At 46.0% G+C, this 19,944-nt stretch overlaps 1 protein-coding gene across 1 annotated transcript in view; it reads left to right on the top strand.

Annotated features, from left to right (window-relative positions):
- Positions 1–19,944, top strand: part of TBX15 (T-box transcription factor 15) — a 118,670-nt gene that overhangs the window by 72,953 nt on the left and 25,773 nt on the right. The window contains exons 2-5 of the mRNA XM_040339222.1: positions 7,137–7,356; positions 12,955–13,056; positions 14,282–14,453; positions 16,379–16,546. Of these exons, the coding sequence (XP_040195156.1) occupies positions 7,137–7,356; positions 12,955–13,056; positions 14,282–14,453; positions 16,379–16,546 (662 nt within the window). The remainder of the gene's footprint in view (positions 1–7,136; positions 7,357–12,954; positions 13,057–14,281; positions 14,454–16,378; positions 16,547–19,944) is intronic.

Genomic DNA, 19,944 nt, shown 5'->3' on the forward strand with positions numbered 1-19,944 from the left:
CCTCATCTGGCCCTGGGTATCTATGCGACTGATTCTTAGAATCAGTTACGCATAGATACCCATTAGATCTGACAGGCGTAAGGCTCTTACGCTGTCAGATCTTAAAAGCTATTTTTTTTCCCACCGCTAGGTGTCGCATCGTCGTTTTCCCCGTCGTCTATGCAAATGAGGTAAGTACGCGAGATTCCCGAACATACGCGCGGTTGACGCTGAGAATTTACGTAGTTTCCGTAGCGTACACGACGCGTAAGGTTGCCCCTGCTATTATGAGGGGCAACCAATGTTAAGTATGGCCGTCGTTCCCGCATCGAATTTAAAAAAAATTACGTTGTTTGCGTAAGACGTCCGTGAATGGCTCTGGACGCCATTTACGTAAACGTCTAAGCAAATGACGTCGGGGCGACGTCATTTAGCGCAATGCACGTCGGGTAATTTACCCGACGGAGCATGCGCAGTACGCTCGGCGCGGGAGCGCGCCTAATTTAAATGGTGCCCGCCCCATTTGAATTGGGCGGGCTTGCGCCGAGCGATTTAACGATACACCGCCGCAAGTTTACAGGTAAGTGTTCTGAGAATCAGGATGTAAACCTGCGGCGGTGTAACGTAAAGCACATACGTTACGCAGCCCAGGAGCAACGTAAATGTATGAGAATCTGGCCCAATCTCTTCCGCTGCCCGCTGTAATCCAGAAAAATGAAATAATCTTCTGAATCTGACGCTCCGGGGATCCGTTCTCGTATATCTGTACCCCGCCACGGTCCGGGGGCCCTACATCACTGCAGGAGAACAGTAGATTGATAATGGCGGCTTCTCTGCTGTTTTTGCTGCAGGAATTATTTCTATTTTAAATTGTTACAAATTTTCTTGTCACAAATTTGGATACATTCAGGTGACGGATATTTCCAGCTCTCATTGCCACAAAAGAACATTTCTTAGAGTGGATCTAAAGGCAAAACCTATTTTATTTATTTTGTAGCTTTTGACGGAGTGGTGAGAGGGGGAGGGGGGGGGTAGTACCCCTGTCAGGTTTTTATTCTATAAGACAAGTAATGATAGGAATTTCCGATGATATTTGTTACATTCAGCAGGAAGGAGGAGGAATGTTGTGTCATTTTCTATCCTTTATTCCATCGTTACTAATTTATTTTTTGTGTCGATTTTATTTTGTTTTTTTATCAATACTTTTTTTATAAAAAAATTTTATCAATTTTTTTTATCATTTTTTTTATTAATTTGTATTAGGTTTTTTTTTATTATTTTAAAAAATGTTTTAATTATTTTCCAGTTTAGTAATTCTACTGGGTGTACTGGTTATACTGAACGTACTGGGGGGTGCATTGGATGTGCTGGGTATACTGAATATAATGGATGTGTTGGGTATACTGAATATAATGGATGTGTTGGGTATACTGGATGTGCTCGGTGTACTGGATGTACTGGGTGTATTGGGTATACTGGATGTACTGGGTGTATTGGGTATACTGGATGTACTGGGTGTATTGGGTATACTGGATGTACTGGGTGTATTGGGTATACTGGATGTACTGGGTGTATTGGGTATACTGGATGTACTGGGTGTATTGGGTATACTGGATGTACTGGGTATATTGAGTGTGCTGGGTGTACTGGGTGTGCTGGGTGTATACTGGGTATACTGGATGTACTGGGTATATTGAGTGTGCTGGGTGTACTGGGTGTGCTGGGTGTATACTGGGTATACTGGATGTACTGGGTATATTGAGTGTGCTGGGTGTACTGGGTGTGCTGGGTGTATACTGGGTATACTGGATGTACTGGGTATACTGGCTATGCTCCATATAGAGTGTCTTCTTTTTGGAAGTTGATAGCAGAACACAATGAGAGGTTTTCTTACTTTGAATAGTCCTCAATTTCATCTAGGTGGAGAAAGCGGCACAAACATACATTGGCACCTCCGGACTATCCTCACCCTAACATTGGCACCTCCCGACTATCCTCACCCTAACATTGGCACCTTCAGACTATCCTCACCCTAACATTGGCACCTCCCGACTATCCTCACCCTAACATTGGCACCTCCGGACTATCCTCACCCTAACATTGGCACCTTCGGACTATCCTCACTCTAACATTGGCACTTCTGGACTATCCTCACTCTAACATTGGCACTTCTGGACTATCCTTACCCTAACATTGGCACCTTCGGACTATGCTCACCCTAACATTGGCACCTCCCGACTATCCTCACCCTAACATTGGCACCTTCGGACTATGCTCACCCTAACATTGGCACTTCCCGACTATCCTCACCCTAACATTGGCACCTCTGGACTATGCTCACCCTAACATTGGCACCTCTGGACTATCCTCACCCTAACATTGGCACCTCCGGACTATCCTCACCCTAACATTGGCACCTCCCGACTATCCTCACCCTAACATTGGCACATTCGAACTATGCTCACCCTAACATTGACACCTCCGGACTATCCTCACCCTAACATTGACACCTCCGGACTATCCTCACCCTAAGATTGGCACCTCCCGACTATCCTCACCCTAAGATTGGCACCTCTGGACTATCCTCACCCTAACATTGGCACCTTCGGACTATGCTCATCCTAACATTGGCACCTCCGGACTATCCTCACCCTAACATTGGCACCTTCCAACTATCCTCACCCTAACATTGGTACCACAGACTATCCTCCCCCTAACATTGGCACCTCCGGACTATCCTCACCCTAACATTGGTACCTCAGGACTATCCTCACTCTAACATTGGTACCTCAGGACTATCCTCACTCTAACATTGGTACCTCCGGACTATCCTCACCCTAACATTGGTACCTCAGGACTATCCTCACTCTAACATTGGCCCCTCCGGACTATCCTCACCCTAAGATTGGCACCTCCGGACTATCCTCACCCTAAGATTGGCACCTCCGGACTATCCTCACCCTAACATTGGTACCTCCTGACTAGGGAGACGTCATCTATGTATCCGACCAGAAATAGAGTCATCCGCAAAGACGCAGCGCGAGCGACGGACGAGCGCCTCACCCCGAACGCTTCCAGATGTCGGATACACTCGGATTGTTGGCCGCGGAGACGTTGTTTACTCTTTTGGATAATCTTAGTACGCTAATCGTTTCATTGTCCAAACAGAAAAATACTCGGCGGGGAGAGTTCACTGGAGGCTCCACGCTCGTTCTTCACGCTCGTTCTTCCCCCTCTTCTTCACGCTCGTTCTTCCCCCTCTTCTTCACGCTCGTTCTTCCCCCTCTTCTTCACGCTCGTTCTTCCCCCTCTTCTTCACGCTCGTTCTTCCCCCTCTTTTTCACGCTCGTTCTTCCCCCTCTTTTTCACGCTCGTTCTTCCCCCTCTTCTTCACGCTCGTTCTTCCCCCTCTTCTTCACGCTCGTTCTTCCCCCTCTTCTTCACGCTCGTTCTTCCCCCTCTTTTTCACGCTCGTTCTTCCCCCTCTTCTTCACGCTCGTTCTTCCCCCTCTTCTTCACGCTCGTTCTTCCCCCTCTTCTTCACGCTCGTTCTTCCCCCTCTTCTTCACGCTCGTTCTTCCCCCTCTTTTTCACGCTCGTTCTTCCCCCTCTTCTTCACGCTCGTTCTTCCCCCTCTTCTTCACGCTCGTTCTTCCCCCTCTTCTTCACGCTCGTTCTTCCCCCTCTTCTTCACGCTCGTTCTTCCCCCTCTTCTTCACGCTCGTTCTTCCCCCTCTTCTTCACGCTCGTTCTTCCCCCTCTTCTTCACGCTCGTTCCTCCCCTCTTCTTCACGCTCGTTCTTCCCCCTCTTTTTCACGCTCGTTCTTCCCCCTCTTCATCACGCTCGTTCTACCCCCTCTTCTTCACGCTTGTTCTTCCCCCTCTTCTTCACGCTTGTTCTTCCCCCTCTTCTTCACGCTCATTCTTCCCCCTCTTCTTCACGCTCGTTCTTCCCCCTCTTCTTCACACTCGTTCTTCCCCCTCTTCTTCACGCTCGTTCTTCCCCCTATTCTTCACGCTTGTTCTTCCCCCTCTTCTTCACGCTCGTTCTTCCCCCTCTTCTTCACGCTCGTTCTTCCCCCTCTTCTTCACGCTCGTTCTTCCCCCTCTTCTTCACGCTCGTTCTTCCCCCTCTTCTTCACGCTCGTTCTTCCCCCTCTTCTTCACGCTCGTTCTTCCCCCTCTTCTTCACGCTCGTTCTTCCCCCTCTTCTTCACGGTCGTTCTTCTCCCTCTTCTTCACGCTCGTACTTCCCCCTCTTCTTCACGCTCGTTCTTCCCCCTCTTCTTCACGCTCGTTCTTCCCCCTCTTCTTCACGCTCGTTCTTCCCCCTCTTCTTCACGCTCGTTCTTCCCCCTCTTCTTCACGCTCGTTCTTCCCCCTCTTCTTCACTCTCGTTCTTCCCCCTCTTCTTCACACTCGTTCTTCCCCCTCTTCTTTATGCTCGTTCTTCAGGCTTGTTCTTCCCCCTCTTCTTCACGCTCGTTCTTCGCGCCTGTTCTTCCCCCTCTTCTTCATGCTCGTTCTTCCCCCTCTTCTTCACGCTCGTTCTTCCCCCTCTTCTTCACACTCGTTCTTCCCCCTCTTCTTAATGCTCGTTCTTCCCCCTCTTCTTCACACTCGTTCTTCCCCCTCTTCATGCTCGTTCTTCACGCTCCTTCACACTCGTTCTTCCCCCTCTTCTTAATGCTCGTTCTTCCCCCTCTTCTTCACACTCGTTCTTCCCCCTCTTCATGCTCGTTCTTCACGCTCCTTCTTCCCCCTCTTCTTCACACTCGTTCTTCCCCCTCTTCTTCACGCTCGTTCTTCACGTTTGTTCTTCCCCCTCTTCTTCACGCTCGTTCTTCCCCCTCTTCTTCACACTCGTTCTTCCCCCTCTTCATGCTCGTTCTTCACTCTCCTTCACGCTCGTTCTACCCCCTCTTCTTCACACTCGTTCTTCCCCCTCTTCTTCACGCTCGTTCTTCACGCTCGTTCTTCCCCCTCTTCTTCACGCTCGTTCTTCACGCTCGTTCTTCCCCCTCTTCTTCACGCTCGTTCTGGCACCGCCGGACGAAGATGCCTAAAATACTTCCCACCTGGGCGGAGTTACTCGTTGATCCCATTTATACTGATCTGATAGCAATGTATTGGGGCGGATTTACTGGAGGAGTAAAGCAGAAGTGAGTGAAGGAGGTTGTGCTGTGCTCACTTCATTCAACCAATCAGGTGCGAGAAATAATCCTGTTTTTTACGCTTTCCTTGCACACGATTGGCTGTTCTTTGCAAAGTGATTTATTTTTTATTTTTATGTCGCTCATTCGCTAATCTAAAAATTCTGAACATGTTCTTCTCTGATCAGGAAAATTACAACCTGTGTGTGTTCATTTAAAGGGGCCCAGTAGAACCCCCAGCTCAGCAGATCCCCAGCTCATTTATACCCCTGTTCAACAGATCCCCATCTTATGAGTACCCTCATTCAGCAGATCCCCTGTTTAGTAGTCCCTCCAGCTCTGCTGCTCAATAGTAACCCCAGCTCTGCTTATCCCCTGCTCATTAGTCCCTCCAGCTCTGCTGATGCCCCACTCAATAGACACCCCCAGCTCTGCTTATCCCCCACTCAGCAGTAACCGCAAACTCTGCTGATCCCCCACTTAATAGTAACCCCAGCTCTGCTTATCCCCTGCTCAGTAGTCCCTCCAGCTCTGCTGATGCCCCACTCAATAGACACCCCCAGCTCTGCTTATCCCCCACTCAGCAGTAACCCCAAACTCTGCTGATCCCCCACTTAATAGTAACCCCCAGCTTTGCGTATCCCCTGCTCAGTAGTTCCCCCCAGCTCTGCTTTTCCCCCACTCAGTTGTAATCACCAGCTTTGCTGATCCCTCACTTCATAGTAACCCCCAGCTCTGCTGATCCCCTGCTCAGTAGTTCACCACAGCTCTGCTGATGCCCCTCTCAATAGTAACCCCTAGCTCTGCTTATCCCCCACTCAGCAGTAACCCCAAACTCTGCTGATCCCCCACTTAATAGTAACCCCCAGCTCTGCGTATCCCCCACTCAGTTGTAATCACCAGCTTTGCTGATCGATCACTTCATAGTAACCCCCAGCTCTGCTGATCCCCTGCTCAGTAGTTCCCCACAGCTCTGCTGATGGCCCTCTCAATAGTAACCCCTAGCTCTGCTGATCCCCCCACTCAGTAGTAACCCCCCAAGATCTGCTGACCCCCCACTTAATAGCAGCCCCCAGCTTTCCTGAGCTTCTGATCAGTATTTACCCCGGCTCTGCTGATCCCCAGCTCAGTAGTTCCCCACAGCTCTGCTGATACCCCACTCAATAGTCATCCCCAGCTCTGCTTATCCCCCACTCAGCAGTAGCCCCCAGCTCTGCTGATCCCCTACTTAGTGGTAACGCCCAGCTCTGTTGATCCCTCACTTAATAGTAACCCACAGCTCTGCTGATCCCCTGCTCAGTAGTTCCCCACAGCTCTGCGGATGCCCCTCTCAATAGTAACCCCTAGCTCTGGTGATCCCTCACTCAGTAGTAACACCCCAAGATCTGCTGACCCCCCCACTTAATAGCAACCCCCAGCTTTGCTGAGCTTCTGATCAGGATTTTCTCCCGGCTCTGCTGATCCCCAGCTCAGTAGTTCCCCCATCTCTGCTTATCCCCCACTAAGTTGTAATCACCAGCTCTGCTGATCCCTCACTTAATAGTAACCCCCAGCTCTGCTGATCCCCTGCTCAGTAGTTCCCCACAGCTCTGCTGATACCCCACTTAATAGTCACCCCCAGCTCTGCTTATCCCCCACTCAGCAGTAGCCCCCAGCTCTGCTGATACCCCACTTAGTATTAATCCCCCCCCCCCCCGGTACAACCCGCCCCCCCAGTCTGAGTACTATTGCCATGGCTGCAAGAAGGCAACATTTTATTCTTCTGATAGTGGATAAAAAAAGGTCATTTTTTTTTAAGGAAATTTAATTGGAAGGTGATCTTTGTAGCCATAAACATTACAACTTCCTAATGGAAACACCTGAAATAAGAACTGTCTGTGTGACCTCATATGAGCCAATGAGATTTTTTCTCCCTATGAATTGACAGACGGGTTTTATTTCCAATGCCGATGATGATTGTTCTAGGGCGTAGATCTGACTTTTGTTTTGTGTTCTCCCGGCAGATTCGGAGCACAGCACCGGCTCGGACACCGAGGTCCTGGCGGAGAGGACTTCCTGCTCCTATGAATCCTGCCCGGACCTGGCTCCTCCCCCTCGGGTCCCCGACCCCCAGACCCTGTCTGTGTCCTCCATGGATGAGATCCAGGTGGAGCTGCAGTGCGCCGACCTCTGGAAGAGATTCCACGACATCGGCACCGAGATGATCATCACCAAAGCCGGCAGGTGGGTGTCACGGCGGCTACGCCACGGACGATTCGTAATTTACGTAAATTTGTTTTTCGTTAAATTAGTTTAATCCATTTAATTGGTTTTCGTTTATTCTTATTCAAATCGATTTTGGATTTTCTAATTCGGATCGATTTAGAATTTTCTAATTTGGATCGATTTTCGAATTCGGATCGATTTAGAATTTTCTAATTCGGATCAATTTCAAATTTTCTAATTCGGATCGATTTCGAATTCGGATCCATTTTGAATTTTCGAATTTGGATCCATTTTCGAATTTTAGAATTCGGAACGATTTTGAGTTTTCAAATTCGGATCGATTCGAAAAGTTTTTGAATCGGTTTCAACTAGTGTTTCGAAGTCGAATAGTTTTCCGATTTCCAAAGAGAATGAAAAGAAAGGAATAGAATAGAAAAACGATATATAATAGCATAGAATTTGATACAACAGAAAATAAAAGAATACAATATAATAAAGTAAAACAGAGCAAAATAGGATAGAAAATAAAAGAATATAATAGAATGGAATAGAAAGGAATAGAATAAAAAAAAATTATATCCGTCTTTATATAGAATAGAAAAGGATAGACGTACAATTCGTAATTTACATAAATTTGTTTTGTTAAATTAGTTTAATCCATTTAATTGGTTTTTGTTTATTCTTATTCAAATCGATTTTGAATTTTCGAATTCGGATCGATTCGAAAATGTTCTCGAATCGGTTTCAAATAGTGTTTCAATTTCCAAAGAGAATGAAATAGAATAGAAAAGAAAGGAATATAATACAAAAACTATATATAATAGCATAGAAAATTATATAACAGAAAATAAAAGAATACAATATAATAAAGTAAAACAGAGCAAAATAGGATAGAAAATAAAAGAATATAATGGAATGGAATAGAATAAAATATATATATATATATATATATATATATATATATATATATATATATATATATATATATATATATATATATATATATATATATATAATAGCATAGAAAAGAATATAACAGAAAATAAAAGAATACAATATAATAATGTAAAAGAGAGAAAAATAGAATAGAAAATAATGGAATAGAATAGAAAAAAATATAGTAGAATTTAAAAAAATATAAAAGAAAAAAAATACAATATAATAAAGTAAAACAGGATAGAAAATAAAAGAATAGAATAGAATAGAAAGGACTAGAATAAAAAAAAGAATAGAAAAGGATACAATTAAACAAAACATAAATAAAAGAATTCAATATAATACAGTAAAACAGAGCAAAACAGCAAAATAAATAAAATTGTAAAAAAAGAAATAATAATAATAAAATAATAATAAAATAAATACAATTTTATATATATATATATTATTATTATTATTATTATTTATTTTTTTACAATTGGACTTCTTTTATTATTATTATTGTTATTATTATTATTAATAATATATTTTTTTACAAATTAATTTATTTTCTTTTGTTATATATATATATATATATATATATATATATATATATATATATATATATATATATATATATATATATATATATATATATATATATATATAAAAAACAAAGGAAAATAAATTAATTTGTAAAAAGAAATATTATTATTAATAATAATAATAATAATAATAATAATTAAAGAAGTCTAATTGTAAAAAAATAAAAAATAATAATAAAAGAAATACAATTTAATATATATATATATATATATATATATATATATATATATATATATATATATATATATATATATTATTATTATTATTATTATTTATTTTTTTACAATTGGACTTCTTTTTTTATTATTATTATTAATAATATTTTTTTTTTTTACAAATTAATTAATTTTCTTTTGTTTATTTATATATATATATATATATATATATATATATATATATATATATATAACACAAGAAAATTAATTAATTTGTAAAAAAAAATATTATTAATAATAATAATAATAATTAAAAAAGAAGTCCATTTTATTTATTTTATTTTTATTTATTTTAATTTTATATATATTTTATATATATATATATATAAATAATAATAATAAAATAAAAAAAAATTGTAAAAAAATAAATAATAATAAAATAAATAAAATTGTAAAAAAATAAAACTAACACCAATCTCTGCCCTCTTGACACCGTCCATCGCTCTCCCGTCAGTATATAATATACACATATGTGTTGGGGGGCCAATAGTTCCACTTTAAAGTATCTTTGTTATTGTCCATTTTGTATATTTGTGTGATTTTTTTGTAAAGTTGTATCTTTTTTTGTAACATTTTAGGAGAAGTGATAGTTTTGTCTCGATGTTTCGCTTGTTTAGGAAATGGGGGGGGGGGGGGGGGGGGTGAAGCAGTAAAGTTTCTAATCTGAATGTCTGGGAGACTAATCCCCATTGTGTGCCTGGCTGGGTAATGATCCTCCGGGGGTCAGGGGTCGGGGGTCAGGGGTCAGGAGAGAAATAAATTACAATGTTTATGTGACCACATTAACCTGCCGGGGATTGGAGGTGCCGATCACCCGGGTCTGGTCTGGAGGCGTCGCCCACTCACCGTACAACCAGGAGGAGAATTAGAGTGTATGTGAAGGAAATACATTCAGGCCCAGATTCTCAAAGGACTTATGCCGACGTATTGCCACGTACGCCGTCGTAAGTCCAAATGTGCGCCGTGGTATCAATGCGGCTGATTATTATAATCAGTTACGCATAAATTTGGCTAAGATACGAGCGGCGTAAGTCTCTTACGCCGTCGTATCTTAGTTGCATATTTACGCTGGCCGCTAGGTGGCGCTTCCGTCGATTTCCGCGTCAAATATGCAAATTAGCTAGTTACGCCGATTCACGAACGTACGCGCGCCCGGCGTAGCAAGATACGTCGTTTACGTAAGACATACCCCTCATAAAGCAGGTGTAAGTCATGTTAAGGTACGGACGTCAGAAACGTACGAACAGCCGTCGTATTTTACGTCGTTTGCGTAAGTCGTCTGTGAATGGGGCTGGACGTAAGTTACGTTCACGTCGAAAGCATTGACTATTTGCGACGTATTTTTGAGCATGCGCACTGGGATACGTTCACGGGCGGCGCAAATGCGCCGTTCGTTAAAACCGTCAATCACGTCGGGTCACGAATCATTAGCATAAAACACGCCCACGCTAGCCTACTTTGAATTATGCGGGCTTACGCCGGCACAGTTACACTACGCCGCCGTAACTTTGGGCGCAAGTTCTTTGAGAATATGGGACCTGCCTCACTAAGTTACGGCGGCGTAGTGTATCCCACTAACACCAATGATGGGACACTATTCCTCCCACTGACACCAATGATGGGACACTATTCCTCCCACTGACACCAATGATGGGACACTATTCCTCCCACTGACACCAATGATGGGACACTATTCCTCCCACTGACACCAATGATGGGACACTATTCCTCCCACTAACACCAATGATGGGACACTATTCCTCCCACTGATACCAATGATGGGGCACTATTCCTCCCACTGATACCAATGATGGGACACTATTCCTCCCACTGATACCAATGATGGGGCACTATTCCTCCCACTGATACCAATGATGGGACACTATTCCTCCCACTGATACCAATGATGGGACACTATTCCTCCCACTGACACCAATGAAGGGACACTATTCCTCCCACTGACACCAATGATGGGACACTATTCCTCCCACTGACACCAATGATGGGACATTATTCCTCCCACTGACACCAATGATGGGACACTATTCCTCCCACTGACACCAATGATGGGACATTATTCCTCCCACTGACACCAATGATGGGACACTATTCCTCCCACTGACACCAATGATGGGACACTATTCCTCCCACTGACACCAATGATGGGACACTATTCCTCCCACTGACACCAATGATGGGGCACTATTCCTCCCACTGACACCAATGATGGGACACTATTCCTCCCACTGACACCAATGATGGGACACTATTCCTTCCACTGACACCAATGATGGGACACTATTCCTTCCACTGACACCAATGATGGGACACTATTCCTCCCACTGACACCAATGATGGGACACTATTCCTCCCACTGACACCAATGATGGGACACTATTCCTCCCACTGACACCAATGATGGGACACTATTCCTACCACTGACACCAATGATGGGACACTATTCCTCCCACTGACACCAATGATGGGACACTATTCCTCCCACTGACACCAATGATGGGACACTATTCCTCCCACTGATACCAATGATGGGACACTATTCCTCCCACTGACACCAATGATGGGACACTATTCCTCCCACTGACACCAATGATGGGACACTATTCCTACCACTGACACCAATGATGGGACACTATTCCTCCCACTGACACCAATGATGGGACACTATTCCTCCCACTGACACCAATGATGGGACACTATTCCTCCCACTGACACCAATGATGGGACACTATTCCTCCCACTGACACCAATGATGGGACACCATTCCTCCCACTGATACCAATGATGGGACACTATTCCTCCCACTGACACCAATGATGGGACACTATTCCTCCCACTGACACCAATGGTGGGGCACTATTCCTCCCACTGACACCAATGATGGGACACTATTCCTCCCACTGACACCAATGATGGGACACTATTCCTCCCACTGATACCAATGATGGGACACTATTCTTCCCACTGATACCAATGATGGGACACTATTCCTCCCACTGTTACCAATGATGGGACACTATTCCTCCTACTGACACCAATGATGGGATACTATTCTTCCCACTGATACCAATGATGGGACACTATTCCTCCCACTGTTACCAATGATGGGACACTATTCCTTCCACTGACACCAATGATGGGACACTATTCCTCCCACTGACACCAATGATGGGACACTATTCCTCCCACTGACACCAATGACGGGACACTATTCCTCCCACTGACACCAATGATGGGACACTATTCTCCCCACTGACACCAATGATGGGACACTATTCCCCCCACTGACACCAATGATGGGACACTATTCCTCCCACTGACACCAATGATGGGACACTATTCCTCCCACTGACACCAATGATGGGACACTATCCCTCCCACTGACACCAATGTTGGGACACTATTCCTCCCACTGACACCAATGATGGGACACTATTCCTCCCACTGACACCAATGATGGGACACTATTCCTCCCACTGACACCAATGATGGGACACTATTCCTCCCACTGACACCAATGATGGGACACTATTCCTCCCACTGACACCAATGATGGCACACTAGTTTTCCATGGATCCCTGATTGAGATTATTATTATTATACAGGATTTGCACAACGCTTTACAACCCGGGGGCAGACAGTACAGTCACAATACCGGAGGGATCAGGGGGCGTGGCTCGTTAGATGGCTGCATTAGTCAGTCACCAGTATGATGATCGGGATTCATTGGCACTAGAAACGTAATCAATCTCTGACCATTACAAATATTCCATTCCTATAATAAGTATATATATATCCACAGACAGGAAATGTCAGGTGCTCGGGGACCCCCTCACCCCCTGCCTTTGTCCCCCTCTCCTAGGAGAATGTTCCCAGCCATGCGGGTGAAGATCTCCGGCTTGGACCCCCACCAGCAGTATTACATTGCGATGGACATTGTGCCCGTGGACAACAAAAGATACAGGTAAGAAGCAGGGCCGTTTTTTTTAAGGTGGGGCACAAGGGGGCGGCTGCCCTGGGCCCTGTCATTGTCGTGGGGCCCAAAGCAGCCGTCTCATACCTGCCAACATTTCATTGTCCCTGGATGTTTTAGTCCCGTGCTGTGTCCTGATATTTCAGTGTGAAGTTCTGTTACTACTGCTGCCCAGCTCTGCCCTATTGTTGTGTACAGGTGACTCACCTGCAGACCCTGGGCCATATTCTCAAAGAATTTACACCGGCGTATCAGCAGATACGCCAACGTAAGTCCGATTCTAAGGCCGTCCTATGTCTAAGTGTATTCTCAAACTGAGATACACTTAAACATGCCTAAGATACGACGGCCTGCGCCGTTGTATCTTAGGCTGCAATATCTACGCTGACCGCTAGGTGGCGTTTCCTTTGCGGTCAGCGTAGAATATGCAAATGACTAGTCACGCCGATTCGCGAACGTACGCTTGCCCGTCGTGTTTTTACGTTGTTTCCGTAAGCGATACGCGGCGTAAAGATAAACATGCCCCCTAGGTGGCGTACTCAATGTCAAGTATGGCCGTCGTTCCCGCGTCGCAATTTGAAAATGTAACGTCGTTTGCGTAAGTCGTCCGTGAATGGCGCTGGACGCCATTTACGTTACCGTCAAAACAAATGACGTCCCTGCGACGTCATTTAGCGCAATGCACGTCGGGTAATTTACCCGACGGAGCATGCGCAGTACGATCGACGCGGGAGCGCGCCCAATTTAAATGATCTACGCCCCCTACCAGGATCATTTGAATTAGGAGTGCTTGCGCGGGTGGACTTTACGCGACGCCGCCGCAAGTTTACAGGTAAGTGGTTTGGGAATCAGGCACTTGCCCGTTAAACTTGCGGCGGAGTAACGTAAACGAGATACGTTACGCCGCCAGATATGTACGAGAATCTGGCCCCCTGTGTTTACATGTAGATACCGGCATTGATATGTAAACCCCTATTACATTAGTGGTCAGGGAACAAAACGCGTCGGGACCCTTCGGGGGAACAAAACGCGTCGGGACCCTTCGGGGGAACAAAACGCGTCGGGACCCTTCGGGGGAACAAAACGCGTCGGGACCCTTCGGGGGAAGACCCGCGCTATATTAAGATACCTCTCAACCCAACACCCTTAGGAACCCACAGGAACTGTTCATCCAATGGTCCTCCAATGAATGTCTCTCCTCCCCTCCCCCCCCCAGGTACGTCTATCACAGCTCTAAGTGGATGGTGGCCGGGAACGCCGACTCGCCCGTCCCCCCCCGGGTTTACATCCACCCGGACTCCTTGGCCTCGGGGGACACCTGGATGAGGCAGGTGGTCAGCTTCGATAAACTCAAACTCACCAACAACGAGCTGGACGATCAGGGACATGTAAGTCCGATCCGCACCTCTGAATGATTGTCACTTGTGGGGGGGGGGGCGGGGGAATCGATCTTTCACATTTATTCACACACAGTACACACTGGCCCAGATTCAAAGAGCAATTGTTACGTAGTTACGCAGCGCAATTGCTTACTTGCCCCGGCGTATAACGACTTCTCCTGATTCAGAGAGCTCGTTACGCCGACTGCAGCCTAAGATATGCGCGGTATAAGGCTCTTATGCCCGCATATCTTAGGCTGCATTCTTGCGATGGCCGCTAGGTGGCGTTCCCGTTGTGCTCAGCTTATAGTATGCAAATTGCATACTAACGCCGATTCACAATGTTGCGCGAGCCCTGCGTACGCAATTTACGTTGTTTCGGCGGTTTTTGCGTAAGGCTGCCCCTGCTATTAGCAGGGGCAGCCAATGTTACGTATACCCGTCGTTCCCGCGTCGCGAAATTTGAAATTTACGTAGTTTGCGTAAGTGAATCGTGAATGGCTCTGGACACCATTCACGTTCACTTTGAAGCAAATGACGTCCTTGCGACGTCATTTGCCGCAATGCACGTCGGGAAAGTTTCCCGACGGAGCATGCGCCCTACGCTCGGCGCGGGAACGCGCCTAATTTAAATGATTCCCGCCCCCTACGGGATCATTTAAATTGCGCGCGCTTACGCCGGGCATTTTGCCGGAGCGCCTACGCAATTTACGGAGCTACTGCTCCGTGAATCGAGGGTAGCGCAGAAGATTTGCGGGGGCGCAGGGCAAAAACTGTGCCCTGCGCCTACGTAAAAAATGCGCAAATGTTACTGAATCTACCTCACTGTATATGAAGTGGTTCACAGTGGAACCTCGGACTGCGAGTAACGCGGGTTAACGAGCGTTTCGCTATTTTACGAGCGCTGTATTTAAAAAATAAAAACAGATGAGCGTTTGGCCTGAGGGGGGGGAGCCGGAGCCGAGCAGAGCCGTTCGGAAATGCTCGGAAAATCTCAGAAATACTCCATGCCCAAGCCTTTCCGAGGTCAGCCGAGGAGTCCTTGGGCCTTTTTCCGAGTGATTCCGAGACTCCCCACCTCTGGCCGCATGCGGTATTGCAAGCCATTGGAGTCAATGCGGAACCAATTATCTTCGTTTCCATTGACTTCCATTGACACAGGGGAAACTCGCTTTGATTTGCGAGTGCTTTGGATTACGAGCATTCTCCTGGAACGGATTATGCTCGTAGTCCAAGGTTCCGCTGCACTCCGTTCCCGAGCCTTTCCGAGGTTTTCCGAGTTCAGCTGAGCTATCTTCGGGCCTTTACGGTTGTTTCTGAGGCTCTCCGCCCCCCCCCCCAACTCTGGCCACATGCGGTATTGCATGCCATTGAAGTCAATGCGGAACAAATTATCTTGGTTTCCGTTGACTTCTATGGGGATACTCGCTTTGATTTGCAAGTGCTTTGGATTACGAGCGTTCTCCTGGAACGGATTATGCTCGTAATCCAAGGTTCCGCTGTACTCTGTTCCCAAGGTTTTCCGAGTTCAGCCGAGCTGTCTTCGGGCCTTTACGGGTGTTTCTGAGGCTCTCCGCCCCCCCCCCCCCAACTCTGGCCACATGCGGTATTGCATGCCATTGAAGTCAATGCAGAACCAATTATTTCCGTTTCCATTGACTTCTATGGGAAGACTCGCTTTGATATGCGAGTGCTTTGGATTACGAGCGTTCTCCTGGAACAGATTATCCTCGTGATCCGAGGTTCCGCTGTATAGAAAAATAATGGTCAGGTCTCTGTAGATCGCAGACATCCACAGAACACATTGATATCTTCGTATGACGTTTCTTATTAGCGTTTTGCGTTCCTTGCGAACACTGCATGCCTCTTAATCCTCCACTGGTCTGTGTTTGGATACAGGGAGTAATGCCATGACTCCGTGTATGTGGTTACAGATAATCCTGCACTCCATGCACAAGTATCAGCCCCGAGTCCACGTCATCCGCAAAGACTTCAGCAGCGAGCTGTCGCCCACCAAGACCGTTCCGACCGGAGAAGGAGTGAAGACCTTCAGCTTTCCCGAAACTGTGTTCACGACAGTGACGGCCTACCAGAACCAACAGGTGAGGAGACCAAGGCCGGGCTGTCCCAGCCATGTTTTATGGGTAGTGGCTTCTCCACTGCTGTAGTAGTGTCCCACCATTAAGATGTCCATGGTTTTCTGGGAAGTGGCTTCTCCACCGTTGTAGCATTGTCCCACTATTAGGATGCCCATAGTTTTCTGGGAATTGGCTTCTCCACTGCTGTAGCAATGTCCCACTCCCACCATTAGGAGTGTCCCACCATTAAGATGTCCATGGTTTTCTGGGAAGTGGCTTCTTCACTGCTGTAGTAGTGTCCCACCATTATGATGTCCATCGTTTTCTGGGAAGTGGCTTCTCCACTGCTGTAGTAAAGTCCCGCCATTATGATGTCCATAGTGTTCTGGGAAGTGGCTTCTCCACCGCTGTAGCATTGTCCCACCATTAGGATGTCCATAGTTTTCTGTGAAGTGGCTTCTCCCCTGTTGTAGCAATGTCCCACTATTAGGATGCCCATAGTTTTCTGAGGAGTGGCTTCTTCACTGCTGTAGTAATATCCCGCCATTAGGATGCCCATAGTTTTCTGGAAAGTGGCTTCTCCACTGCTGTAGTAGTGTCCCACCATTATGATGCCCATAGTTTTCTGAGGAGTGGCTTCTCCACTGCTGTAGCATTGTCCCACCTCTAGGATGTCCATAGTTTTCTGTGAAGTGGCTTCTCCACTGTTGTAGCAATCTCCCAACATTAGGATGCCCATAATTTTCTGGAAAGTGTCTTCTCTACTGTTGTAGCAGTGTACCACCATTAGATGCCTATAGTTTTCTGGGAAGTGGCTTCTCCACTGCTGTAGTAGTGTCCCGCCATTAGAATGTTCATAGTTTTCTGGAAAGTGCCTTATCCACTGCTGTAGTAGTGTCCGCCATTAGGATGACAATAGTTTTCTGGGAAGTGGCTTCTCCACTGCTGTAGCATTGTCCCAATATTAGGATGTCCATAGTTTTCTGGAAAGTACCTTATCTACTGCTGTAGAAGTGTTTGGCCTTTAGGATGTCTATAATTTTCTGGGAAGTGGCTTCTCCACTGCTGTAGTAAAGTCACGCCATTAGGATGTCCACAGTTTTCTGGGAAGTACCTTATCCACTGCTGTAGTAGTGTTCCGCCATTAGGATGCCCATAGTTTTCTGGGAAGTGGCTTCTCCACTGCTGTAGTAGTGTTCCGCCATTAGGATGCCCATAGTTTTCTGGGAAGTGGCTTCTCCACTGCTGTAGCATTGTCCCACCATTAGGATGCCCAATGTTTTCTGAAAAGTGGCTTCTCCACTGCTGTAGTAGTGTCCCGTCATTAGAATGTCCATAGTTTTCTGGGAAGTGCCTTATCCACTGCTGTAGAAGTGTTTGGCCTTTAGGATGTCTATAATTTTCTGGGGTGTGGCTTCTCCACTGCTGTAGTAAAGTCACGCCATTATGATGTCCATAGTTTTCTGGGAAGTACCTTATCCACTGCTGTAGTAGTGTTCCGCCATTAGGATGCCCATAGTTTTCTGGGAAGTGGCTTCTCCACTGCTGTAGTAGTGTTCCGCCATTAGGATGCCCAAAGTTTTCTGGGAAGTGGCTTCTCCACTGCTGTAGTAGTGTCCCGCCATTAGAATGTTCATAGTTTTCTGGAAAGTGCCTTATCCACTGCTGTAGCATTGTCCCACCATTAGGATGCCCAAAGTTTTCTGGGAAGTGGCTTATCCACTGTTGTAGCAATGTCCCACTATTAGGATGTCCATAGTTTTCTGGAAAGTACCTTATCTACTGCTGTAGAGGTGTTTGGCCTTTAGGATGTCTATAATTTTTTGGGCAGTGGCTTCTCCACTGCTGTAGCAATTTCCTGCAATTAGAATGTCCATAGTTTTCTGGGAAGTGGCTTCTCCACTGCTGTAGCATCGTCCCACCATTAGGATGCCCATAGTTTTCTGGGGTGTGGCTTCTCCACTGCTGTAGTAAAGTCACGCCATTATGATGTCCATAGTTTTCTGGGAAGTACCTTATCCACTGCTGTAGCAATATCCATTAGGATGCCCATAGTTTTCTGGGAAACGGCTTCTCCACTTCTGTAGCAATGTCCCGCCATTAGGATGCCCATAGATTTGTGGGAAGTACCTTATCCGCTGCTGTAGTAGTGACCCGCCATCAGGATGCCAATAGTTTTCTGGGAAGTTGTTTCTCCACTGTTGTAGCAATGTCCCACTATTAGGATGTCCATAGTTTTCGGGCAAGTGGCTTCTCCACTGCTGTATTAAAGTCCCGCCATTAGGATGTCCATATTTTTCTGTGAAGTGGCTTCTCCACTGCTGTAGCAATGTCCCGCCATTAGGATGTCCATAGTTTTCGGGGAAGTGGCTTCTCCACTGCTGTAGTAAAGTCCCACCATTAGGATGCTCATAGAACGGGAGGGGGGGGGGGGGTTCATTCACAACTTTCGTACCCCCCATCCTGTACTTGGACAACCAACATCTTCACTTCCAAGGTGTTGGTGCCACCTGAGGATGTTGGCGTATCTTCCTGACACTCATTGAAGCCGGAGAAGTGGCTTGGGGACGCTGCAAAACATCTTCAACCTTACAGTCCAGTTGAACGTGACCAACTACTACTAGCTGTTACGTTACATGTTTTCATTGTATTATGGATGTGTTTTGACTTCTATTGTTTCTTGTTCTCTCCGCACCTTTTTTCGGAATGTTCTGGTGATTCATTTGGTCCTTCTTCTTTTCTCTTTGGAGATTTTCGGCTCTATCCCCCTATAAAATGACAGAGCCGGGATATCGGAGCCAAATATTCTTTATTGTCTTTCTTGTTTACAGCATTATGCAAAGCAGATGGGGAGCAAATGTAGAACATCTTTATTAGTTTAGAGAGGTTTCTGTGATCCACAGATGATGATGAAATTAGTGGCCCCCTGAGAAAGCCTTCGATGAAAGCATCGATGACTCCTACCTACATAGAGTAAGTGTACATTGGCTTCAGACTCAGGAGCCAAGACTCAAGTCCAATGCAGAAGACTATCATCTAGGCCAGGGGACTCCAAACCTTCTAAACAGAGGGCCAGTTTACTGTCCTTGAGACTTTAGGGGGGCAAGGGCTATGGCCAGTCAGAGTTGAAAATGGCCTGGCATCCAGTGGGAGTAAAGAATGCTCCAGTGGCGGTGCGTTCCATAGAGGGCTCAGGAGCGCCGCCCCCTCTCTCCTGCACCCGTCAATCAACAATAGATAGATGCGTGCATTGCATGAATCTATCTATGGTCGCCGCTTTCGCCCCCTATTCTGGTGTCCGTCCCCTTCTCGGGCGCCGGGCATCTGAATTACAGCGGCGAGGGTGTTTTTGGAAGCACCCGATTAGAGTCGTGGGCTCTAATAGGTGTCCTGCGTTGGCTGTTTACTCAGTGTTGTGTTAG

The sequence above is a fragment of the Rana temporaria genome, chromosome 2, assembly GCF_905171775.1.
Source record: "Rana temporaria chromosome 2, aRanTem1.1, whole genome shotgun sequence".
Taxonomy (NCBI): Eukaryota; Metazoa; Chordata; class Amphibia; order Anura; family Ranidae; genus Rana; species Rana temporaria.